Source organism: Erpetoichthys calabaricus, chromosome 12, assembly GCF_900747795.2.
Source record: "Erpetoichthys calabaricus chromosome 12, fErpCal1.3, whole genome shotgun sequence".
NCBI lineage: Eukaryota > Metazoa > Chordata > Cladistia > Polypteriformes > Polypteridae > Erpetoichthys > Erpetoichthys calabaricus.
This window is the reverse complement of record NC_041405.2, coordinates 89,445,553-89,466,337: the sequence shown is the minus strand read 5'-3', so window position 1 is coordinate 89,466,337 and position 20,785 is coordinate 89,445,553. Positions and strand designations below refer to the sequence as shown.

The window sequence follows — 20,785 nt, the reverse complement described above, 5'->3', positions numbered from 1 at the left end:
ACGTTTGTTTGGAGGGTCATAAGGCTTCCCTGAAAAGTTAATGTTACCTTCAATGTTAACATAAAATACTAAAAAATATCCTGAATGGCCACTTTATTAGGATTACCTGGCCAATGTGAATGTTGTGTGTGTAAGTGTGTAACACACTGGTATTAAAGTATGATTTGATATGTGAACTACGGCCAATCAGATACAAGCAAGTGTATCTGTGGCAACAAAACAGCCATTGGATATGTAAGATTTGGAAAAAATATGACCTGGTCCTCTGAAGCCTGGTTCTTGTTACTTCACACTTATCAATGAATTAGTACATAGCAAAACTTTATGTTTCTTTCTTGCTACATGTTAATAATGCTGGCTGATAGTGGTGGTGTAAATGAAGCTGCAATTACATTTTTACATAGTAGTATAATTCCTGAGTTAATGAATACATGGTAGTATTCTGTACCTTAAACCAAATGTGGTTGATTTGCTTTGATAAAAGTCTTTATGAACAGGACTCCCAATCTTCAGAGAAACATGAGAAAAGAAAAGTAGGAGCTTTACAAATAAATCGTATTAATTAATTACTGACACAAGTCTCCTGGACAGGCAGGCATGAGGTGTGCTAATTAGAAATATCATCTCTTTGTGCTCCATGGTGGGGATCATAGTACAAAAGAGTTGCATGTTGTCATCCCACCTGTAGATAGTAGGGAACAATTTTGTCCCCCATTCCTCCAAAGTGATATTCCAGTTGATTAAAACCAATTTTTATTTTGACATGGCTACGAAAGAAGTTTTGTATTTACAATTAGTACTCCACAAAGAGGAATTGATGAAAATCCAGATTTATGCAACCTTTCAAAGTAATGAGTTATACAGTTTACTATGTTACAGATATAGAGACACCGTCAGTGCTCAATGTGCACACACACATTTAGTACAAAAACTAGGGTCTCTAGCAAAGGTGGACTCTTATCCAAAAGAATATATACTAGGTTTGTAAAATGCATGTGTTTAATATCTCTGTTGTTATTTTATATATAGGAGGCATGTGCCCTACAGATCTAGATCTAGTAGACTGTATTTTAATACAAGTGGTCAATGGTATTGTGGAGTTTATACTTCCTGCTTATCTTGTAATTGGTGTTTGAGTATTCCAGTTTTCCTGCCACATCTCAAAGGTGTTTGTGTTAGATTAAATAGTGGTTCAGCACTATCTGACCTAAAACACAAACTGTATGCATGCGGGTTTGTGTGTGAGTGTACCCAACAATTTTGTAGTTTCCCAGCATCACATTTGATGTTACCAAGATAAACTTTGGCTCCCATGACTATTAGTTAAATAAAGTGGGTACACAAAATGGGTGGATGTATGCTTTAGACTTCACCTTTAACCTTGAGCACTATCACAAACACATCGAAAGGAAATTAACATGGTGCTAATAAAATACAATGGCATTCCAACCAGATTGAGCTTCCTGACAAGGGGACAACCAACTGAATTTGAATTTTAAATTTGTTTAGTCTTTGGCTAACCATATACACTGAAAGGTGAAATAAGGACTGTTTTTGAATAGTCAGCTATGAGTATCCATAATTGAAAAGCCATTCAAATTTAAAGTTCACCCACACTTTACACAGATGTGAACTTAGCAGATGGTGTCTCAGCTTAAGTCGTTCATCTCACTTCACTGCTAGCTGCAGCAGTCTGGGATTACAACAGGCTTGCCGTTCCTGTACCATTTTATATGAAGTCACTTTTACCATCTATTTATTTTACTGAGACTTGCAGCTGTCATTCATAGTAAACAAATTCTACATACACCATCACTTGGAATATGTATTTAATTTTGCCTGATAATTAATTCTCTGCCTCATAAGAAAATTAAGCCAACTAATGAAGATTGTTTTTACTCTACAAAAATAAAAGAACGCTATGTTATACCTAATTTCAGTGAAATGTTCAAATGTTCTGCCTGTGTGGAATGTCTGAACATCAAGCTAAGCAGTCTGTGTTAGGATATCGACTAGATCTTATTTTCAATTTACTCTGCACCTTTCTCTGAGGTACAGAAGATTTCAGAGACTGATTCCATAATGTAGCTTGATTCATACTCTGGACAGTAAGGTATGGCATAACAAAGCTCATTAATATTTCTGTGATTAAACAGAGGTTGAAATTAAATAACTTGTAGTGGTGAGAACACCACAAATATCATCACTTAAAATGAACTGGTGAAACAGAGCCCCTAATTTGCTGTTGCAATTTCTAGCAATGAATCATGGAATATTATCAGTGTTATGGCACATGCATTTTGATACAACATCCCTTGGATGTCAGCGCTAGCATTGTATATTGCTACCATTTTCCCTGGCATTAGCTGGCAATGTGAATGGGTGTAATTGAGAAACTGTACCAGTCATCTGCATTGTGTTTATTTTAATGCTTCTTTGTTCAGCACTTTGGCACAACCTTTGTTGTTTAAATGTGCTTTTAGAAATAAATTATCTAATCTAATAATCTAATCAAATAGGAGAAAAGAGTCAGAAGAGCAGAAGTAAACATCTAAACATTGAGGTAAGGATAACTAAACATCTCATTTGAAACCTACACCTGCCAATGTACTGAAGGAAGATCACATTATGACTCTGAAGAAATAATTACACTCTGATTAGCAACAGTGAGGACAGTGAATGTTAGCTATTTTGGGTCATTTGGATTAAACGTCATCAGTGCCCTGCACTCATAACTTTAACATCACACGGTGGAGATGCAGGAATGCCTAAACTTTACGATAGCAGAATACACAGTTTTGTTATTTGATTTGTACTATTTATACGCTGTATTTTGTTCTATACTAAATGTATTGTAAATGTGATAAATGGTCCAGTCACACATTTGAGAAATAAAAAATAAATAAATAAAATAATATAAAAAAAACAAGCATCTTTTCTATCCTCAGAGAAGAGGAAGTCACACTCTTACAAGAAGTTGATTCTCAATCCCATCTGTGCCTCACCTACCAGATCGGCTATTAAAGGTTTCTCTAAAAACTGGATAGAAGACACATGCTTAAGTCTAAAAAGAAAGAAAGTTTGAACAAATCATATTCAATAAATATTATATTTACTAGAGCTGTTAATGCTGACTTTACAAAAGGCACTGAAATGAACATGGACTAACTAGGCCCTCCAAATTGTACTCAATTTTGTGCAGAATTAATTGTTAGTTTTCAACTTATTTTACTGTTAATTATGATGATGTTATAACATTTTTCTGTGTACTTGCTTTCTTGTGATTGTTGCTGTTTTGTATGTTATTTTGCATGGGAATATAATGAAGACAAGTGTTGCAAGCCATGGAGTGCTAATGGTCCGCAGCTATAAATTAGGGCTGTGCGCATGCATCAACATCTGAACTTTTCAAATAAATGGAAAACTCGGCTAAGAAAAAGAAATCTTCACTTTTTTCTGGTTTCCGATTTTAAGTTACATTTTCAACTTTGCTGTTTTGACTATTTATCCATGTCCCAGTTCATTCCTTTGTTACATTTCTTAATCACGTTTTCAATCTGTAGAGCAGCGTTTCTCAACCTTTAAGTATTTGCGTCCCGAGTTTTCATAACAGTTTTAATCGCGCCCCCCTAACGTTTTTTTTTAAAGGAGCCCACTAATACCAATTTGTTCTTTTTTAATTAATGATATATCATAGATGCATATTTTATTATACCTACTTAACTTTTATTGACATTTATCTAACTCTGCATTTATTTTTCTAGTATCAGAATGTAGTTTAAGTTAATTTGTTTTGGTTTCAATAGATGTGTTTTTCATATTTTCGATTCTTGTTCTCTTTTTTTCACATCTTCGCGCCCCCCTAGGGGGGCCCGCCCCACAGTTTGAGAACCACTGCTGTAGAGCATGCTATCTTTTTAATAATGAACATAACTTCAGGAATTGGAAAAGCACTACATATGATCTAATGACCAAAACAAGAGAAAAGGATAAACCCTGATAGATGCACTGACCAAAAAGAAGAGACCCTTCTACCCAACCCTAAAGCTCAACAGCCTTGCTACTCCTGTAGACTTTGGCACATATTGTCTTGCTGCTCTAAAATGAGAATTGAACACACGATCATGTATATTCAGGTTAATGCTAAAATATACAGCAATTCTAAACTTTAGTGCAGTTTATACAGTATACGTATCCAAAACTTCTTAATCCAGAAGTTGATAAAAGTAATTTAAAAAATAAACTGGATAACTTTTTTAAAATGTTGGTAAATTTTATCTGTACTGAAGTATCAGGATATTGGATGTGCCAATGAGAATCTTTTCAAGATCACCATTACTTGAGTTGAAAAGATACACAAACATTTAAGTTAAAATCTTCAATCTTCATCAGTCAATGACAGATTATTCAAATTGCAAAGAATGTACAAGCTCTCCTTCTCTCATTCAGAGTGAGCAGGGCATACAACATTTGGTCACTTCAGTTATTTTTGCAAAACTGTCATTTTGAAAGGTGTTTCCCCATTTCCAGCATCTATTACCATATACATGTACTTATTTGGCTGACACCATTATCCAAGATAACTTACACCATTTGAGACACAATTGGTTACTTTTCTTTTGTTTTTCCAATTTGGGCATAGGCAGGTGAATTGACTTGCTCATATTCACACGGTGTCTGTAGTGGGATTTGAATCCATAACCTCAGGGTTTAAAGTCCAAAACCTTAACCACTATGCCATACTGCTTGCCTGTTACCTTAAAAGCACAAAAAACTGGCCAGTATGTATCGAATCCTTCCTGTGTACACTACTCTGAAAGCAGCTGAGTACACCCTCAGTAACCATTCCTCTGGCAGAAATGCCTTTTGAGCATATAGTTATGGATATTTTTAGGGGTCTGCAAAAAGGGAAACAGTTTTGTTTTAAACAACAAAGGCAAAATTAACTCCTAGACAGTTTGGATGTTATCTGTAAAGTAGGAATTGCTAGGCATATTAAAAAATATGTGGGGACAATATTTTGGTCAAAAATCTTCAGAGAAGTTGCCCAACTCCCAAGAGTAAGTTATATGAATGTGTTTGTTGTGACACACAGTGTGATGGATTGTTAGAAAGTTTTAATAAGAGCAGACAAAAGTGAGGCACTACAAAGAAAATATAGCTCTCTTTCTATATATATGACATGTGTCAGGCTTTCTAATTTATTTGTCATTTAAAATCCTCAGATTTAGTAATGTGAGTTTAAATGTCCTTTTGTTTTCACTAAACTTTGAATATCACATTCCAGGATTTTTGAAGAAGTATACCATAAAGTGATAGGCCACATCTTTAGGCTTATATAGCTGGTTAAGAGTGTTTTCACTTTTTATAAAATGTTTTTTTCTATTTTCTTTTTGTTTGTCTACGATTTTCTGGTTTACAGTCCAAAGTCTTCTGAGGCAGCAAGGTAGCTATGCATGCATGCTGGTGCGTGACATCATAGCAGTTATTAATTTTCCTATAAGAAAGACTGCAATTCAGGGAAAACCGTGGGCTTTTCTGGTATATTCCATTTTCAGCTGTAATATTTACAATTTTTATGACTGCTATTTTTTATTGCTTGTCTTGCATATTTTTCTCTGAGCATTAGTTATTTTTAGATGTTCTAGTTACTTAGGCATTTAACATAGGGCTTCTTTATTTCACTGTCCGCTTCAGGCATTATGTTATAATTTTTATATATTTTTTCTGATTACTGTATGTAAAGTCTATGAAACAAAATAAGCCCTTGTATGCTCCTCAACCTGACCTCTGTAAAAGCTTCCTTATTCAGTTTAGTGCTATTGTATGCAAGTACTAAGAGTTTATGCTACATGAGGTATTTCTGGAAATCATCTTGTCAAGTGTCAATTTAGGTGGTTCAATGGTACAGTTTTGCACCTCCTGAAAATTTATGACAAATGGAAGTTGCCCAGTAAAAACAAAAACAACACTCTGAAAAGAGAGAAAGAGAGGTAAAAAGAGGAAAGAGCACACAGTGGAATCCCATGACAGGGACCGTTAAGGAGCTTCATTGACATGGGGATCACTCTTAAAGTATATTGTAATTCCCCTGAAGAGGTAGGCCACTCTAGACCCTTACCAACAAAACTTTCTTTGGGTTAATTGGGCACCAATGACCAATCAAAGTTTGAGGGATAGAATGCTTGTTTTATTTACAATGCACTTAGTTGTTTTTTTTAAAAGAACATATACTCCATAGTGGACTGCCTAGGTACTTTAATGGAAAACTACATTTGAAAATGTGACACTTGATTCACCTAATTAAAATATCTCAGATAGACAGTGGGAAATACTCAGGTCAAAAAAAAAGATTGGCTCCAGCAGACCCCCGTGACCCTGTGTTCGGATTCAGCGGGTTGGAAAATGGATGGATGGAAAAAAAAAACTGCCCAAGACTATGTAGTTACCAAACTCTGATTTGTTTTTGTATAGCTACAGTCAGGTCCAGGTATTTGGACAGTGACATAACTTTCATAATTTTGGTTCTGTACGCCACCACATTGGATGTGAAACAAAGCAATCAAGATGTGAATGAAGTATAGACTGTCAACTTTAATTTAACGGGTTTACCAAAAATATTATATAAGCTGTTTAGGAATGACAGCCATTTTTCTGCATAGCCCACCCATTTCCAGGGATTCACAAGTAATTGGACAAACTAACATAATCATAAATATAATGATCATTTTCAATATTTGGTTGAAAATCCTTTACAGACAATCACTGCCTAAAGTCTAGAACCCATAGCCATCTCCAAGTGCTGGGTTTCCACCCTAGTGATACTTTATAAGGCCTTTACTGCAGCTGTCTTTAGCTGCTGCTTGTTCATTGGACTTTCTACCATCATTTTGTCCTCAGCATGTCCAGTTAGGTTGAGGTCAGTTGGATGATTTGGCCATTGAAGAATATTCCACTACTTTGCACTGAAAAGCACTTGATTTGTTTTTGCTGTATGTTTAGGCTCATTGTCCATCTATGCTGTGAAGCGTCATCCATTTGCAGCATTCAACTGAATCCGAGCAGATAGAATAGTTCTATACACTTCAGAATTCATCCTGCTTCTTCTGCCAGTAGTCATATCATCAATAAACACTAGTGACTGACTTCCATTCACAGCCATGCATGATCATGATCATAAAATTGCCTCCACCATGTTTCATTGATGATGTGGCATTCATCGGATCATGAGCCGTTTCTTCTCTTCTTCATAATCTTCTCTTTCCAACATCCTGGTATTATGGATTTTAGATTATTTTGTCCAAAGAAAATTGTTCGGAATTGAACAGGCTTTTAAAAAATGTTTTCTGGCAAAGTCTCATTGGTTCTTCCTATGTTTGAGGTTTACCAGTGGTTTGCACCTTGTGGTAATCCCTCTGTCTTTACTTTCATCAAGTCTTCTCTTGGTTGTAGACTTTGGCAATGGTTGGCCTACTTCTCAGAGAGTGTTCTTGGTTTGGCTAAATGTTGTGAAGAGGTTCTTCTTCAGAAAGGACAGAATTCTGCAATCATCCATAACAGTTGTCTTCTGTGGTTTTGTAGACCTTCTGGTATTGCTGAGCTCATCAGTGCATTCCTTTTTTAAAACTTCAAGGGGTTAATATTTTTTGCAGGCAACTCACTATTCTGAAAAGTAAATCAACGTAAAATGTCTGTTGCTGTGGCTGCTGTCAATGCCTGTTTAGGGTCTCTAGTGGCTGTGTAGGGGCAGCTCGATGGCCGGTAGGAATGTGTAGCGGGCTGGCCAGCTGGCTGACTTCATATGGCAGTACAATGCAATCTGGCTTGTACCTCTTGTCATCATAAGTGATGGTCCTCCCAGGCAAATGTTACCATATGTGCATCAGCTACACAAGCGTGTTCAGCTCCGCGATCAGCTGGGGACTGATCAGCTGAAGCTGATACCTCACTTTTGTTTTCAATCTCCACCTCCAGATCACTTACCTGAAAATCAGAGTCAGATTTGGCAACAATACGCAAAACGTTGTCCATGGAGTATTTTGCTTTGTGCATTCGCTTTGGTCTCTCGCCAGATGTCAATGCCATTTTAGAGGTTGTTCGCTCTTTGCTACTCACGCATGTGCAATCGAGGTCAAATCAACAAAGCTAATTTTCTTTCTAGCAAAAAGAGTTGAACTAAAACATAACAGCAAATTTTACGGCTGATTACCGTCCTCTACCCCTGAATTTCGACAAAATTTGACATCCGCCCTGAAAGAGTTAAGAATATACCAGATGGTTGTGACCCTGTGTTTGGATTCAGCGGGTTGGAAAATGGATGGATGGATGGATGGATGGTTGATTGATTTGACCACTCCTCATGTTTCTACAGTCTCTCTAAAGGGTTTGTTTTATTTTCTCAACCTAATAATGGACTGAATTTACTTGCATGGACAGCTTCAAAATGCAAATTCCACACTCTGAATCAATTCCAGACCTTAATAGTTAATAAAATACTAAGGGAACTGCTCCCACCTGGCTGTGGAACAGCTTGTCCGTCAAATGTCCAAATACTTTTGAGACCCTGAAAATGGGGCACTATGCAGAAAATTGTCTGTCATTCCTAAACAGCTCATACAATATTTTTGGTAAACCCCTTAAATTAAAGCTGAAAGTCTACACTTCAATCACAAACTGATTGCTTAATTTCAAACCTGTAGTGGTGGGGTACAGAGACAAAATTATTAAACTTGTGTCATTGTTCAAATACTTAGGGACCTGACTGTAAGCATTCACCCTGGTGACTATCAATACAACACTAAAATGGATGGTCACAAAGGAAAATGCTGATCCTAGATTAACTGGGTGACTTCTTAACTTATAATTGTACAGAAGAGTCACTTACAATGCAAACAATGGACATACAGTGCAACAATGGGGTCTGCTCCACATTACAGCTTGAAATATGACAGAGATGGGAGAAAAGGTTGGAATGGGCTGATGTAGGTGTCATGTTAGAAAAATTATATATAAAAGCCAAACTGTGGTAACCCTTTTGATTCAGAATGCCAGTCACTTTGCAAGTCACCAGCTCTGCCTCCAGCAAAGAACCCCAGACCATCACTCTTCTACCTCCATGTTTGACAGCTGGTGTAACAAACTGAGGAACCATCCTTTCACCAACTCAATGGCGTGATGAATCAAAGATTTTTAATTTTGATTCATTGGTCAATAAGACTTTCTTCCAGTCTATAGTAGTCCACAGCCGGTATTTCAATGCCCTATTTTGTGCTTTAAGAAATCGTTTTCTTACTACCACTCACCCTGTCAAAGCTGCAGCACAAGTCTCCTCTTCACAGTAGAAACTGATACATGATCTTTTTGACTATTGTTAAGCTGTGATTGAAGCTGTTGTGCTGTGAGGTGCCTATCACACAAACTGGTGACCCTTAGAAACTTGTCTTCTGATTGGGTTGTGACTTTAGGTCTGTTAGATCTCTTCCTATCAGAGTTTCTTCCAGTTTCCAATTGCCTTTGGATTGCAGGACACCACTGACATTTTGATTTTTTTTTTGCAGTTCCTCTAAATGAAAGGCCTACGCTACTAATATTGCTCTGTCTCATTTCGTTTTTTAAATGCCATTTTATTGCCATTATAACTAGAAATTACAACTTTCTAGACTGTATTATTGTCCAACTAGTACTTTAGAGGTTGTGGAGACTGTTATTACACCATCTGTTCCAACTCTGTTTTAAAACAGACAGAGGCTTTTTAGTAATCAACAGAAGTTGGGACACCTGTGCAAATTGTTTGGTTCAACCAGCAAGGCTTAATTTACTTTAGTTACTGCAGAATAACTGTAGGTTGTAACCTATTAGTTGTTCCCTGAAGAAGACACATTTGTAATACCCTAAAATGTACTTGGTATCAGTTTTTGTTAACCTAAACTTTAATGGTATGAATATAAAAGGCTTCATTAAGGTAAGGTCTATGTTTCACTAAAATATTTGCTGTTCTTGGTGTAGGAGAGTGGCGACGTGTTGCAAGTCAATCAACTATGCAAGAAGGAATTTCCATGTACACTGTACTGTAAACTTCAGTGTCAGTAAATTTGATCTTGCATATGTATTCACAGTGTGATGAGCTGGGACACAGAATGGATAGGCTTACATTAAGTCAAAAATTAAATTCAGACTGAAAATGCATGCACCATTAAGAAGATAGTGATATTTATGCTGATAGGAGCTGATTATTTCAGTTTTGCAAAAAGAAAAAACTGGGAAAGGATAAGTTCTCCAAAGTTCTTTCAGTAAATTTTCAGTATCAAATACCATAAAGCAAGTACAACTGAAAGTGCAATTGAAAGCTAGTGTTAGTCATAGTATGAAATACAATAAAGCATATACCATATGTGAAATACTATAAAGCAAATAAACATGAAATGGCAATTGAAAACTAGTGTCAGTGTCAGAAAACAGAACCAATAAAGCTTTGAATGTTGAAAGCAATATATCAGACAGAAATAACATATTATTAATAAGTCTGCCAAATTGCACTGAGATGTGTTTCTCAGGGAACTGAAAAATTATTTTCTTCTTTCTTTATGCATTCTCTCACTGCTGAACATTTTGCTATTTTTGACTAAATCTCACTATTACACTGACTCTTTTTGTGTGCATGACCCTTTCTAAGTAGTATAACACTGCAGAGCAAAGACACCTAATTTTAACATGCTTAAACAATTCTTAGGTATTTCATTAGTTCTACAAGAATCATACAGTTTACTAGACATTTTATCTTTCTTTGAGCAGTATTAGTTGCTTCAGGGTGTTTAGCTAGCTGGGCTACATTCAATCTGCTAAGCTTGTTTTTAAACAGATGATGGCCGATTTCAGACTTAAGAAGCGGCCAATGACAGGTGGAAATGACAATGTGTTCTGCATTGAATCAATTAGGACATTGTTACCAACACCTGCACTGGTACGCTGGAAATCAGCAGCTGTTTAAAAAAAACCTTTTCACTAATGTGTAATAGCCGGGAATGTTACATGCATAATGGTAGTGCAATTGCAAAGACACTGGCCATCTACACAGAAGCGTCCGCCGTATCAGAGAAAGCAAAAGCAAATCCCACTTAGAGCAGATTACACAGAACAACACAACCACCTACCCACCCCCAGAGCAAAGAAACCCAGAGCACAGCAGAACAGACCTAGCTCCCATAAAGCAGTTTAAAGCCACAGGGGAGCTGGGCAGGAGACAGGAAGGTTAGCAAAGCAGATTGCAGCAAGGTTAGTACCTGCCAGAAGAGGCTGCCAGGCCAGGGCACAAGACAGAGGGGGCGGGACTCAAACCCGCTTCCCAGGGCGCCCTGCTGTACAGCTGGGGGGAGAGAGGGATGGGTTCCGCTTGTGGTTTGTGGATGGCACTGTAAATGGGTTCAATGGGTTCAGCCCTGGTGGGGTACAGAAATCACACTTGAAATGGATTTGTCATCATGAATTAAAAATATATATATAGATATATTAAGTTAAAGAAGTTAGTTCATGTCACGGTATTTATCATTTTACATCCCACGTCTGCATACAGAACATAAAGCGTCTGGAAAATTCTTTGTAATTTAGACTTTAATATACCTAGTCACTTCCATTCATGATCACAGTCTATGAAATCTTGTATACACTATAGTTTTAACATTTTGCATTAGTAATAAGTAGCACAGTTTAAAGTATACTGAATAAATAAAAGGAAAACAAAACAGGCTGGGCACAGTCACTCACCTTGTAAAGTCATCATCCCCAATCATGTGACGAGGGATTGGAGAATATCTTGATGGTGTAACCTGATGCGGCTGGTAGGAGGACTTAGTCTCAACTGGACCCATATAGCCCATATTGGAGTTATGGCTAACATGGTTATCAACTAAAGTTGGAAATGCTGAAAACACAGAAAGACAAAAAAGGACCAAAATAAGTCAAATAGATTTCTGAGGTTTATGGAAAAGACTTACCTAATAAAATGCTGTCTAGAATGAGAAAATTGCACTGTGATTTTCAATGGTCTTATGTGTTGTTTGAAAGGCTACAAAAGATCAAAGCATAATGGAAAAGCTTTACACTGACGTCATGTGTCCTCAAGTTATTGCTCGCAGCACTGTTACCGTAGAAACGCACTGCTGCAATTTCACTTTGTAGTGAAACGCTACAGTCTGTGCAAGGCCACCCATTGATGGTGAACACATTTTATGTGGTGGGCTGCACTGCACAATGTCATTGGTTCAGAGCTCACAAAGAAAAGGAATAGATAAATCTGTTAACCAACATTTATTTATAAATCTGCATCACACACAAGAATAAGAAGCACAGATACAGAGGCAGACAGATACATATCTTCAGACTCTCAGGAATAACACTGCAACAAAAGGGAACTTTACTTTATTTATCTATGTATGTATAGGTACTTAATTTTAATATATTGTTACCCATAGTTTCAAGGCCTGGAATTTAATTCTGAGCCAGGATATTATGTATATGCATGTTCTCCCTGTGGCTGTCTGGATTTTTTGCAAGTAATCCTGTTTTCCTCTGATATCCTCGTATGTTTGGCTATTCTGCCTATCTACACTGGCTTAATATATAATGTGTGTGTGTTAGTGAGAAAGAGAGAAAAAGAGAAAGAGTATGTATGCATGTGTGTGTATGTGTGTGTGTGAGTTTGCCCTGTGAAGGACTGGCTTCCTTTACAGAGATCACTCCTGTCTTGCACCACATACTGAATTAGACTGCCTAAGTTTAGTAATTGATACTTGGATGTTTATGTACCTAAAATCCTCAGTATTCGATTTACTATTAATACTTCAGCAATACAAAATGTATTTTCATGCTAAATTGAATTAGACTTTGAATTTGAGTTTTAAAGGTGAAGCAAGTGAGCTAAAGACTTGAGGACTGATCAGTGGGTACTACAGCACTTCTATACAGATAAGGCTAATCCCTGTATACCAATGGTATGGTGACTCTGTAGTGTATTGTGGCTTATAGTATACACATGCAGACATCAAGAAGAGAAAGACAAGAAGATACACAGGGAAAAATAATAAATCAGACAAAAACATCCATTTTCATAAACTGGGCCAAACCATATAGTCATACCAGTCTAGTAAGTTGGGAGGCGTACCTGCTCTTTAATGCCCTGTGCAACTAAATAAACAAAGATGCCCTGCTCCTGTAGGTCCTGGACAAATAACTAGAGGCTGGCTGTACAGACTGTAACCTGTGAACAATCGTGCACCCTTGTGGCTCTGTACATTTTCTCTTTTCTCAGCAAAAGCTGTGCTTGCCCAGACAGCAGTTGAACACTTTTCCATTGCATTTTTAGTGTGGTTTGGATAGAGCAACAGCTTGTTGTCTCAACACTGTATCCTGCAGGCAGCCAACCTAGTTAAATAAAGTTTAAGTGCAAGTAGTGTAAGTAGTGCAGAAATGGAAGCATTTTATATATTTTTTCTGTACTATTCAGATCATTCTGCTTGCGTTAAGACAATTGGCAATTTTTGTATCTTACCTTCTTGCACACCCACACTCAGTGCATGGAGCTGACATTGTCCTCTATTTGTGCAGCCAGTACACTACAATTTTCTACTCTAAATGTCTGCAAGACTACAGTTCCCAACCCAAGATTTTTTTTTTTGTACATCTTCTGCATGTTCCTACATACAAACACAATTATGAATGTGTTGCTTTATCTAGTAGGTAGTCCGCCTTCAGTGTGTTTGTTTTCAAAATACTTTGTCTACTTTATCAGGGATTCATTCACTGTACACTTCAACACCGTGCATAAGTCCACAGTGAATGTCGTTAGCAATTATTAATCTACGTCGACTAATAGCAGGCTGATTTGTACAGGTGTGGCTGGACTCAATGGTTAAAAAGTGGAAATTGCACCTAAATCTTATTTTAATAATAATAATAATAATAATAATTGGTAGGCCTGTTTGCAGGGCATATTGTATAACTGACATAACAAAAAAGTAGGATGTGACATAACAAAAACTAATTTAAAGCACCAAAATACAACATAATCAAAAAAAAATGATACCTGCATCTTTATCCGGTTTAACTAAAGGTTTTTCCTTCTTTGTTCAGGTGCCATGGCTCAAACATTTGGCCATCAAAAAGACTCCCTACTGTTTCTTGTATGCTCTCAAGTTTTGGACACATTTCCTCTTGAATCAGACTTTAAGCAAACAACGGAATCGGTTTAACCCATTCTATTATGCCCTAATGCAGGTCAGGAACCCATGCACACTATTTCCACATCGCCCCTTACATTATTATTGTAATCTCCTCCAGTTATCTGACTTAAAGGGCTCAGCAGCAAACAATCCCATTCTATCACCCTGTCCTGCTTCTGACCAACCCCAGTGTGTCCTTGTGGCACTGGTAAGGACAGAGAGATTTCTTATAACTTTGGATCTGCCTTGCATATACTGTACTGTACATCTGAGGAACCTCATCATAGGTGGCACCTTGTTAGCACTTTGTGTTTTTTCTTGTCATCTGCCTTGTATTTTATTTTCTCAATTATTTCCATGGTTAAAGACTGTGCTTGTTGTATACACAGTGTTGTATGCATGCATGCTTTTTGTGATAGTCACACACAAACTGCTAGCAAACATAACAATTCAGCTTGTACATTATTGAGTTAAAGGTCCTTTAAAATAAGATAAAAAGCTCACGGTTTAATGATTTGCACGTTAGAGGACACCTGTTTCCCACTGAGCATTGTCCGACATGTTTAAAATCCACAAACTCTATGTAACATGATTCAAATTGATTAAATTATTATTCACTCGGGATGTCTATCACCGGAGGACATGTAATTATTACCACAGCCCATTAGTAATTCTACTCCAGTGAGAATCTGCCATGTTGATCATTGTGCTGAGCATGCCCAATCTGAAATAATTTTCATCCAAAAACAACAGGGAAACTCCTAACCACTCAAGTCACAGGTCTCCCATTTACATGTAATATCAGAGTTTTGAGCATTAAATTGGCCAGTCAGATGATAATAAACTCGAAAATGAACAAATAAGTCAACAAATCTAATGTCTAAGAATTCTCAAAAACTTAAAGGAATAAAATATCCATCCATCCATCCATTATCCAACCCGCCATATCCTAACTACAGGGTCACAAGGTCTGCTGGAGCCAATCTCAGCCAACACAGGGCGCAAGGCAGGAAACGAACCCCGGGCAGGGCGCCAGCCCACCGCAGGGAATAAAATATTGACATGTTAAATTATGTTGTGATTTGAATCCACTTAATATAATCTGCATTTAAAACTATACTGTTAATTTATTGTTTTATAATTTGCAAGAAACTGTAATTAGTGATGAGTAGCATAATGGCGAAGTTGTTATTTTGGCAGCTCTAAGACACTTGTTTCAAATTGCAACTCAGTGTCTATTGCAGCTCCCCCAACCGTAGCCACCCACCCCACCCCACCCACACACATTTAAGTAGGTCAGGATTACTGGCATTTCTAAACTGGTCCTGTGTGAGTGAGCATGGACATACAGTATGTGTCAGGATACTCTGTGAATGACTGTCTCCCTGTCCAGAGCTGGTTCCTGCTTTGTGACTAATGCTCTTAGGATAGGCTGTGGCTCCCCACATTTCCAAAGTTCTATCATGTATGCTCAATAAATAAAACTGATGCAATTAACTGATATTGTACTGCTTTGTTTCTTTTATTTTTTTTTTCAGAAATAAAATAAGAACCTTAGCAAGACAGACTCTTAATAATTTCTGGAAATAATTAGTTTTTGTTCTTCTGTTCTTTTTTATTTTTTCTAGAAATAAATAGTGGTGTAAGAATGGAATGTACAGTATATCAGCAAGGATCACAGTGGTAAAATGTTTCTTTTTTTTCTCCTTTATCTCTGATACCATTAATATTCGTCTTGCATTCAGAATGATTCCTGTCATCAAATTTGCATTTATGACAAAGAAAAAGAAACAGATGATAAAATACTTACTGCTGGAGTAGTCTGGTGGGGCGTACATGTCGTTAATGTGTACAGGCCCTGGCTTTGCCACCTTCAGGTAGACCATGTCAGAAGTGTTCTTCAAGGCAGCCACTGCTTCTTCATGGCGCACATCCTGCAGGTTAATATTATTCACCTGTACAGGAGAAACACCTTAAGCATGTTAAGCTGCAAAGATATCTACTTCATGGTTATATACAGTGGTGTGAAAAACTATTTGCCCCCTTCCTGATTTCTTATTCTTTTGCATGTTTGTCACACAAAATGTTTCTGATCATCAAACACATTTAACCATTAGTCAAATATAACACAAGTAAACACAAAATGCAGTTTGTAAATGGTGGTTTTTATTATTTAGGGAGAAAAAAAAATCCAAACCTACATGGCCCTGTGTGAAAAAGTAATTGCCCCCTGAACCTAATAACTGGTTGGGCCACCCTTAGCAGCAATAACTGCAATCAAGCGTTTGCGATAACTTGCAATGAGTCTTTTACAGCGCTCTGGAGGAATTTTGGCCCACTCATCTTTGCAAAATTGTTGTAATTCAGCTTTATTTGAGGGTTTTCTAGCATGAACCGCCTTTATAAGGTCATGCCATAGCATCTCAATTGGATTCAGGTCAGGACTTTGACTAGGCCACTCCAAAGTCTTCATTTTGTTTTTCTTCAGCCATTCAGAGGTGGATTTGCTGGTGTGTTTTGGGTCATTGTCCTGTTGCAGCACCCAAGATCGCTTCAGCTTGAGTTGACGAACAGATGGCCGGACATTCTCCTTCAGGATTTTTTGGTAGACAGTAGAATTCATGGTTCCATCTATCACAGCAAGCCTTCCAGGTCCTGAAGCAGCAAAACAACCCCAGACCATCACACTACCACCACCATATTTTACTGTTGGTATGATGTTCTTTTTCTGAAATGCTGTGTTCCTTTTACGCCAGATGTAACGGGACATTTGCCTTCCAAAAAGTTCAACTTTTGTCTCATCAGTCCACAAGGTATTTTCCCAAAAGTCTTGGCAATCATTGAGATGTTTCTTAGCAAAATTGAGACGAGCCCTAATGTTCTTTTTGCTTAACAGTGGTTTGCATCTTGGAAATCTGCCATGCAGGCCGTTTTTGCCCAGTCTCTTTCTTATGGTGGAGTCGTGAACACTGACCTTAATTGAGGCAAGTGAGGCCTGCAGTTCTTTAGACGTTGTCCTGGGGTCTTTTGTGACCTCTCGGATGAGTCGTCTCTGCGCTCTTGGGGAAATTTTGGTCGGCCGGCCACTCCTGGGAAGGTTCACCACTGTTCCATGTTTTTGCCATTTGTGGATAATGGCTCTCACTGTGGTTCGCTGGAGTCCCAAAGCTTTAGAAATGGCTTCATAACCTTTACCAGACTGATAGATCTCAATTACTTCTGTTCTCATTTGTTCCTGAATTTTTTTGGATCTTGGCATGATGTCTAGCTTTTGAGGTGCTTTTGGTCTACTTCTCTGTGTCAGGCAGCTCCTATTTAAGTGATTTCTTGATTGAAACAGGTGTGGCAGTAATCAGGCCTGGGGGTGGCTACGGAAATTGAACTCAGGTGTGATACACCACAGTTAGGTTATTTTTTAACAAGGGGGCAATTACTTTTTCACACAGGGCCATGTAGGTTTGGATTTTTTTTCTCCCTAAATAATAAACACCATCATTTAAAAACTGCATTTTGTGTTTACTTGTGTTATATTTGACTAATGGTTAAATGTGTTTGATGATCAGAAACATTTTGTGTGACAAACATGCAAAAGAATAAGAAATCAGGAACGGGGCAAATAGTTTTTCACACCACTGTATGTTTTGAGGAATTTAAAAGACAGGACAACTCACAGCCAGTAGACGGTCTCCAGTTTGAAGTCTCCCATCCTTCTGGGCAGCGCCACCCTCAATAATCTTGGTGATATAAATGCTGTTATCTCCTGGTATGTGTTGATTCCCAATTCCCCCTGCAATACTGAAACCCAAGCCTAGAAACAAGAATACATTATATGGTGATCAGCCACACAAATCACACTGATTTAAAAAAAAAGGTGCTTTCAGTTAATTATATAGATATTAAGCATCAGTTAACAACCAAAAAACTTTAAAGAATATACTTATAAGCATTATAACTTATATTTTAGAATGCTTTTCTCACTCCTATTCTGCGGGTCACTGTTTAAAAAGTCTTTGAGGCAAATGTGGCACATAGTATTGTGTAGATGAGCATTGGTTCTCAAACTCAGTCCTGGGGACCCCCTGTGACTGCAGGTTGTGGTTCCAAATAACGTTTGTTTTTCATTAAACTCTTAGCCTAATTGAGTGTGCTGTTATTTCCCAGTTTCTTTGTTTTGGGGTCAATGTAGAAATTATAAAACTGAGTTTGGTACAATTTTGTTAAAATGTAAAGTATACTGTATATACACAAACTAAGTATATAGCAACCACCAGAGACCACCTTTGAGCCCAAACCTCATACACAATTATGCCCAACATGTTTCTGGGATAAAATAAAATATAATCATTTATCCACAACCCCATCACAGTTATCACCCTTGAAGATCATTCACAATAACAATAAATCAAGCCAAGTCTTCCTCCTTCCATCCTGCAGCTGAGTGTTGCCTGCTGCCTTTAGGACTCTGACCCCACCAAGGTGTGGCAGTGGGCTCTCTTTTAAAGTCAACCCAAGAACTTCTTCTGACTTCCCGTCTGAGTCCTTTTAAGCACTTCCAGGCTGTACTTGAACCAGGGTAGTCCCCCACCCCCGGCAGTACCCTCTAGCAGTTACCAAAAACCCCGGCAGGACTCCTAACTCTCATGCCACCCTGTGGGTGTCCTAAAGTGGTCCAGCTCTGAGGAACACTGCCACCTGTTGTATGGAGGAATGAACTGCTCTCGGTGGTCTCATACACCTGCCCTTTCCATTATGGGCTCTTGGCCAGGAATGAATCCTTCATTTATCGAGGCCAGGATGCCTGTCCTTCCTTCATGGCACCTACTATGTACATAGATAGGGTCTGATGCTGAAATAGTTCCAGCCCTTCATGATTCAGTGTTTTTTGCTTGGATGTATGGTTTTCTTGTTTTTAATTGTCATTATTAGACTATAATGAAGAGAGTAAAGAACACACATAAAGGGCAACATAATAGGAAAACAACAAAAGAGAGTTAAGTATTTAAAAAATAGAAGTATTTCTAAATGTCTTATATATGTGAAAATCATAAAAAAAATGTACTATGCAAAGTATGCATGCACTCAGATCCAACCCATGAAACACAAGATGCCTAGCAATCATGTCTTCAGCAAGCCTACATTAGCAGTGAATAGCACAGGCCATCTAGAAAACTGTACCCGTATTCATTGTAAAGCTCAAGACTGGAAATACCCATTTATAATGCTTGTACCCTGTCACATGTTGGGGTTTTTTTTACTGTCAAGTGGAAACATGTAACAAAAATTGTTTTTTGGCAGTAGTAAAAAAAAAAAGCGGAAAAAAGGATGAGGGACTAAGAAACACACAGAACAGAAGACCATAGTGGGCCTTTTTTTTAATTTTATTTTTTTTATTGGCCACAGATAATGTAGGAATGGTAGAGGTTCTGAGATGTGTCCCACCATAGCTGTTTTTTGTTATGGGATAAGTCAGAATTTCATCCATGGCTTAAGTTTCTTTAACGTTTATTTAATGTTTTTGTTGTTTTATAAATATTGTTATGGATTATGCTTTTTTCTTAATTGTTATATAATATTTCTTTTTTTCTTTTTACTGTGGTCCTTATGTATTTATTAATATCAGATGTCTTGGGATGAATTGAAAGATGGGGCCTTTTAGGGCTTAATAATCTATGATAGCCTCTGGCCTTATAGTGCCACCTATTTATTTGCTTTATGCATTCCCATTAATGTGATTTCAGGAGAGAAATAAAAGGTGTCATTTCTCTGATTTGGGTCATGAGTTCAAACAAAAGCTCTCTACCAAGTATGTAGTATCAACACAATTTAAAGTAACATGATATTAATGAAGCACATAAGTAAGGGGACCAGTCAGTCTCTTACATGGTGCCCAATCATTTTCTGTGTATCCTGGTGTGGCAGGTATGAGTTCTTGTATTTCATTCCCTTGACCGTGCATATCACATATCTGTACTACTCTTACCTGTAAGGTTGCTGTGAGTTAAACAGTAAATAAATTAAATTCTGTAAACTTTAAACCTACTGTCTAACATGATTATCACCTACCCTAGTGAACATATGCCCCTGCCCATATACATCAATTTTAGAAATATGTTGCTATCAGTGCTCTGGTGAAGTATATTTTGGATAAGATATTCTTTACTTTACTAGTATCCAACCTGGGATGCCTCCTGCCTTCCTTTAACTTTTGCCATTATGGAATCTGGAAGTCTACAACCCAGTATTTGTTAGAAATATATTCAGAAAATACAAGGATGGATGAACAGAGGGACTTTAGTTTACCTTTTGGCCCCTTAAGCAAGTTGACTTCTAAAATGGTTTCAGGTAAGGGTTGTCTTCTTCTCACTAACAGCCTTACAACAGGCCCTGCTTCCTTGAGTGCCTCCACTGCCCGGCTGTGTACCACTTCTGATACGTCTACTTCATTAACTCGCAGAACACAGTCATTCACTCTGAAATGGAGAGGGAGACAGGGAAAAATCTTTAAAAAGAAACCATTTTAAAATAAAAAGAAGGAATGTTAGAAATTAACCATATAATCAGTATAAATGTTA

The 20,785-nt window shown here is 37.6% G+C and overlaps 1 protein-coding gene across 6 annotated transcripts in view; it reads right to left on the bottom strand.

Moving 5' to 3' along the window:
- The window catches only part of dlg3 (discs, large homolog 3 (Drosophila)), a 380,072-nt gene that overhangs the window by 101,206 nt on the left and 258,081 nt on the right, over positions 1 to 20,785 (bottom strand). For 4 of the 6 annotated variants that reach the window (XM_028815836.2, XM_051934945.1, XM_051934946.1 and 1 more), the window contains 4 exons: positions 20,514 to 20,683; positions 17,885 to 18,021; positions 16,024 to 16,168; positions 11,761 to 11,917 (listed from right to left, as the gene is read on the bottom strand). In XM_028815836.2, coding sequence (XP_028671669.1) covers positions 11,761 to 11,917; positions 16,024 to 16,168; positions 17,885 to 18,021; positions 20,514 to 20,683 — 609 coding nt within the window. Of the gene's footprint in view, positions 1 to 11,279; positions 11,436 to 11,760; positions 11,918 to 16,023; positions 16,169 to 17,884; positions 18,022 to 20,513; positions 20,684 to 20,785 lie in introns of all 6 variants that reach the window. The other 2 variants (XM_051934943.1, XM_051934944.1) reach the window with 1 other exon arrangement.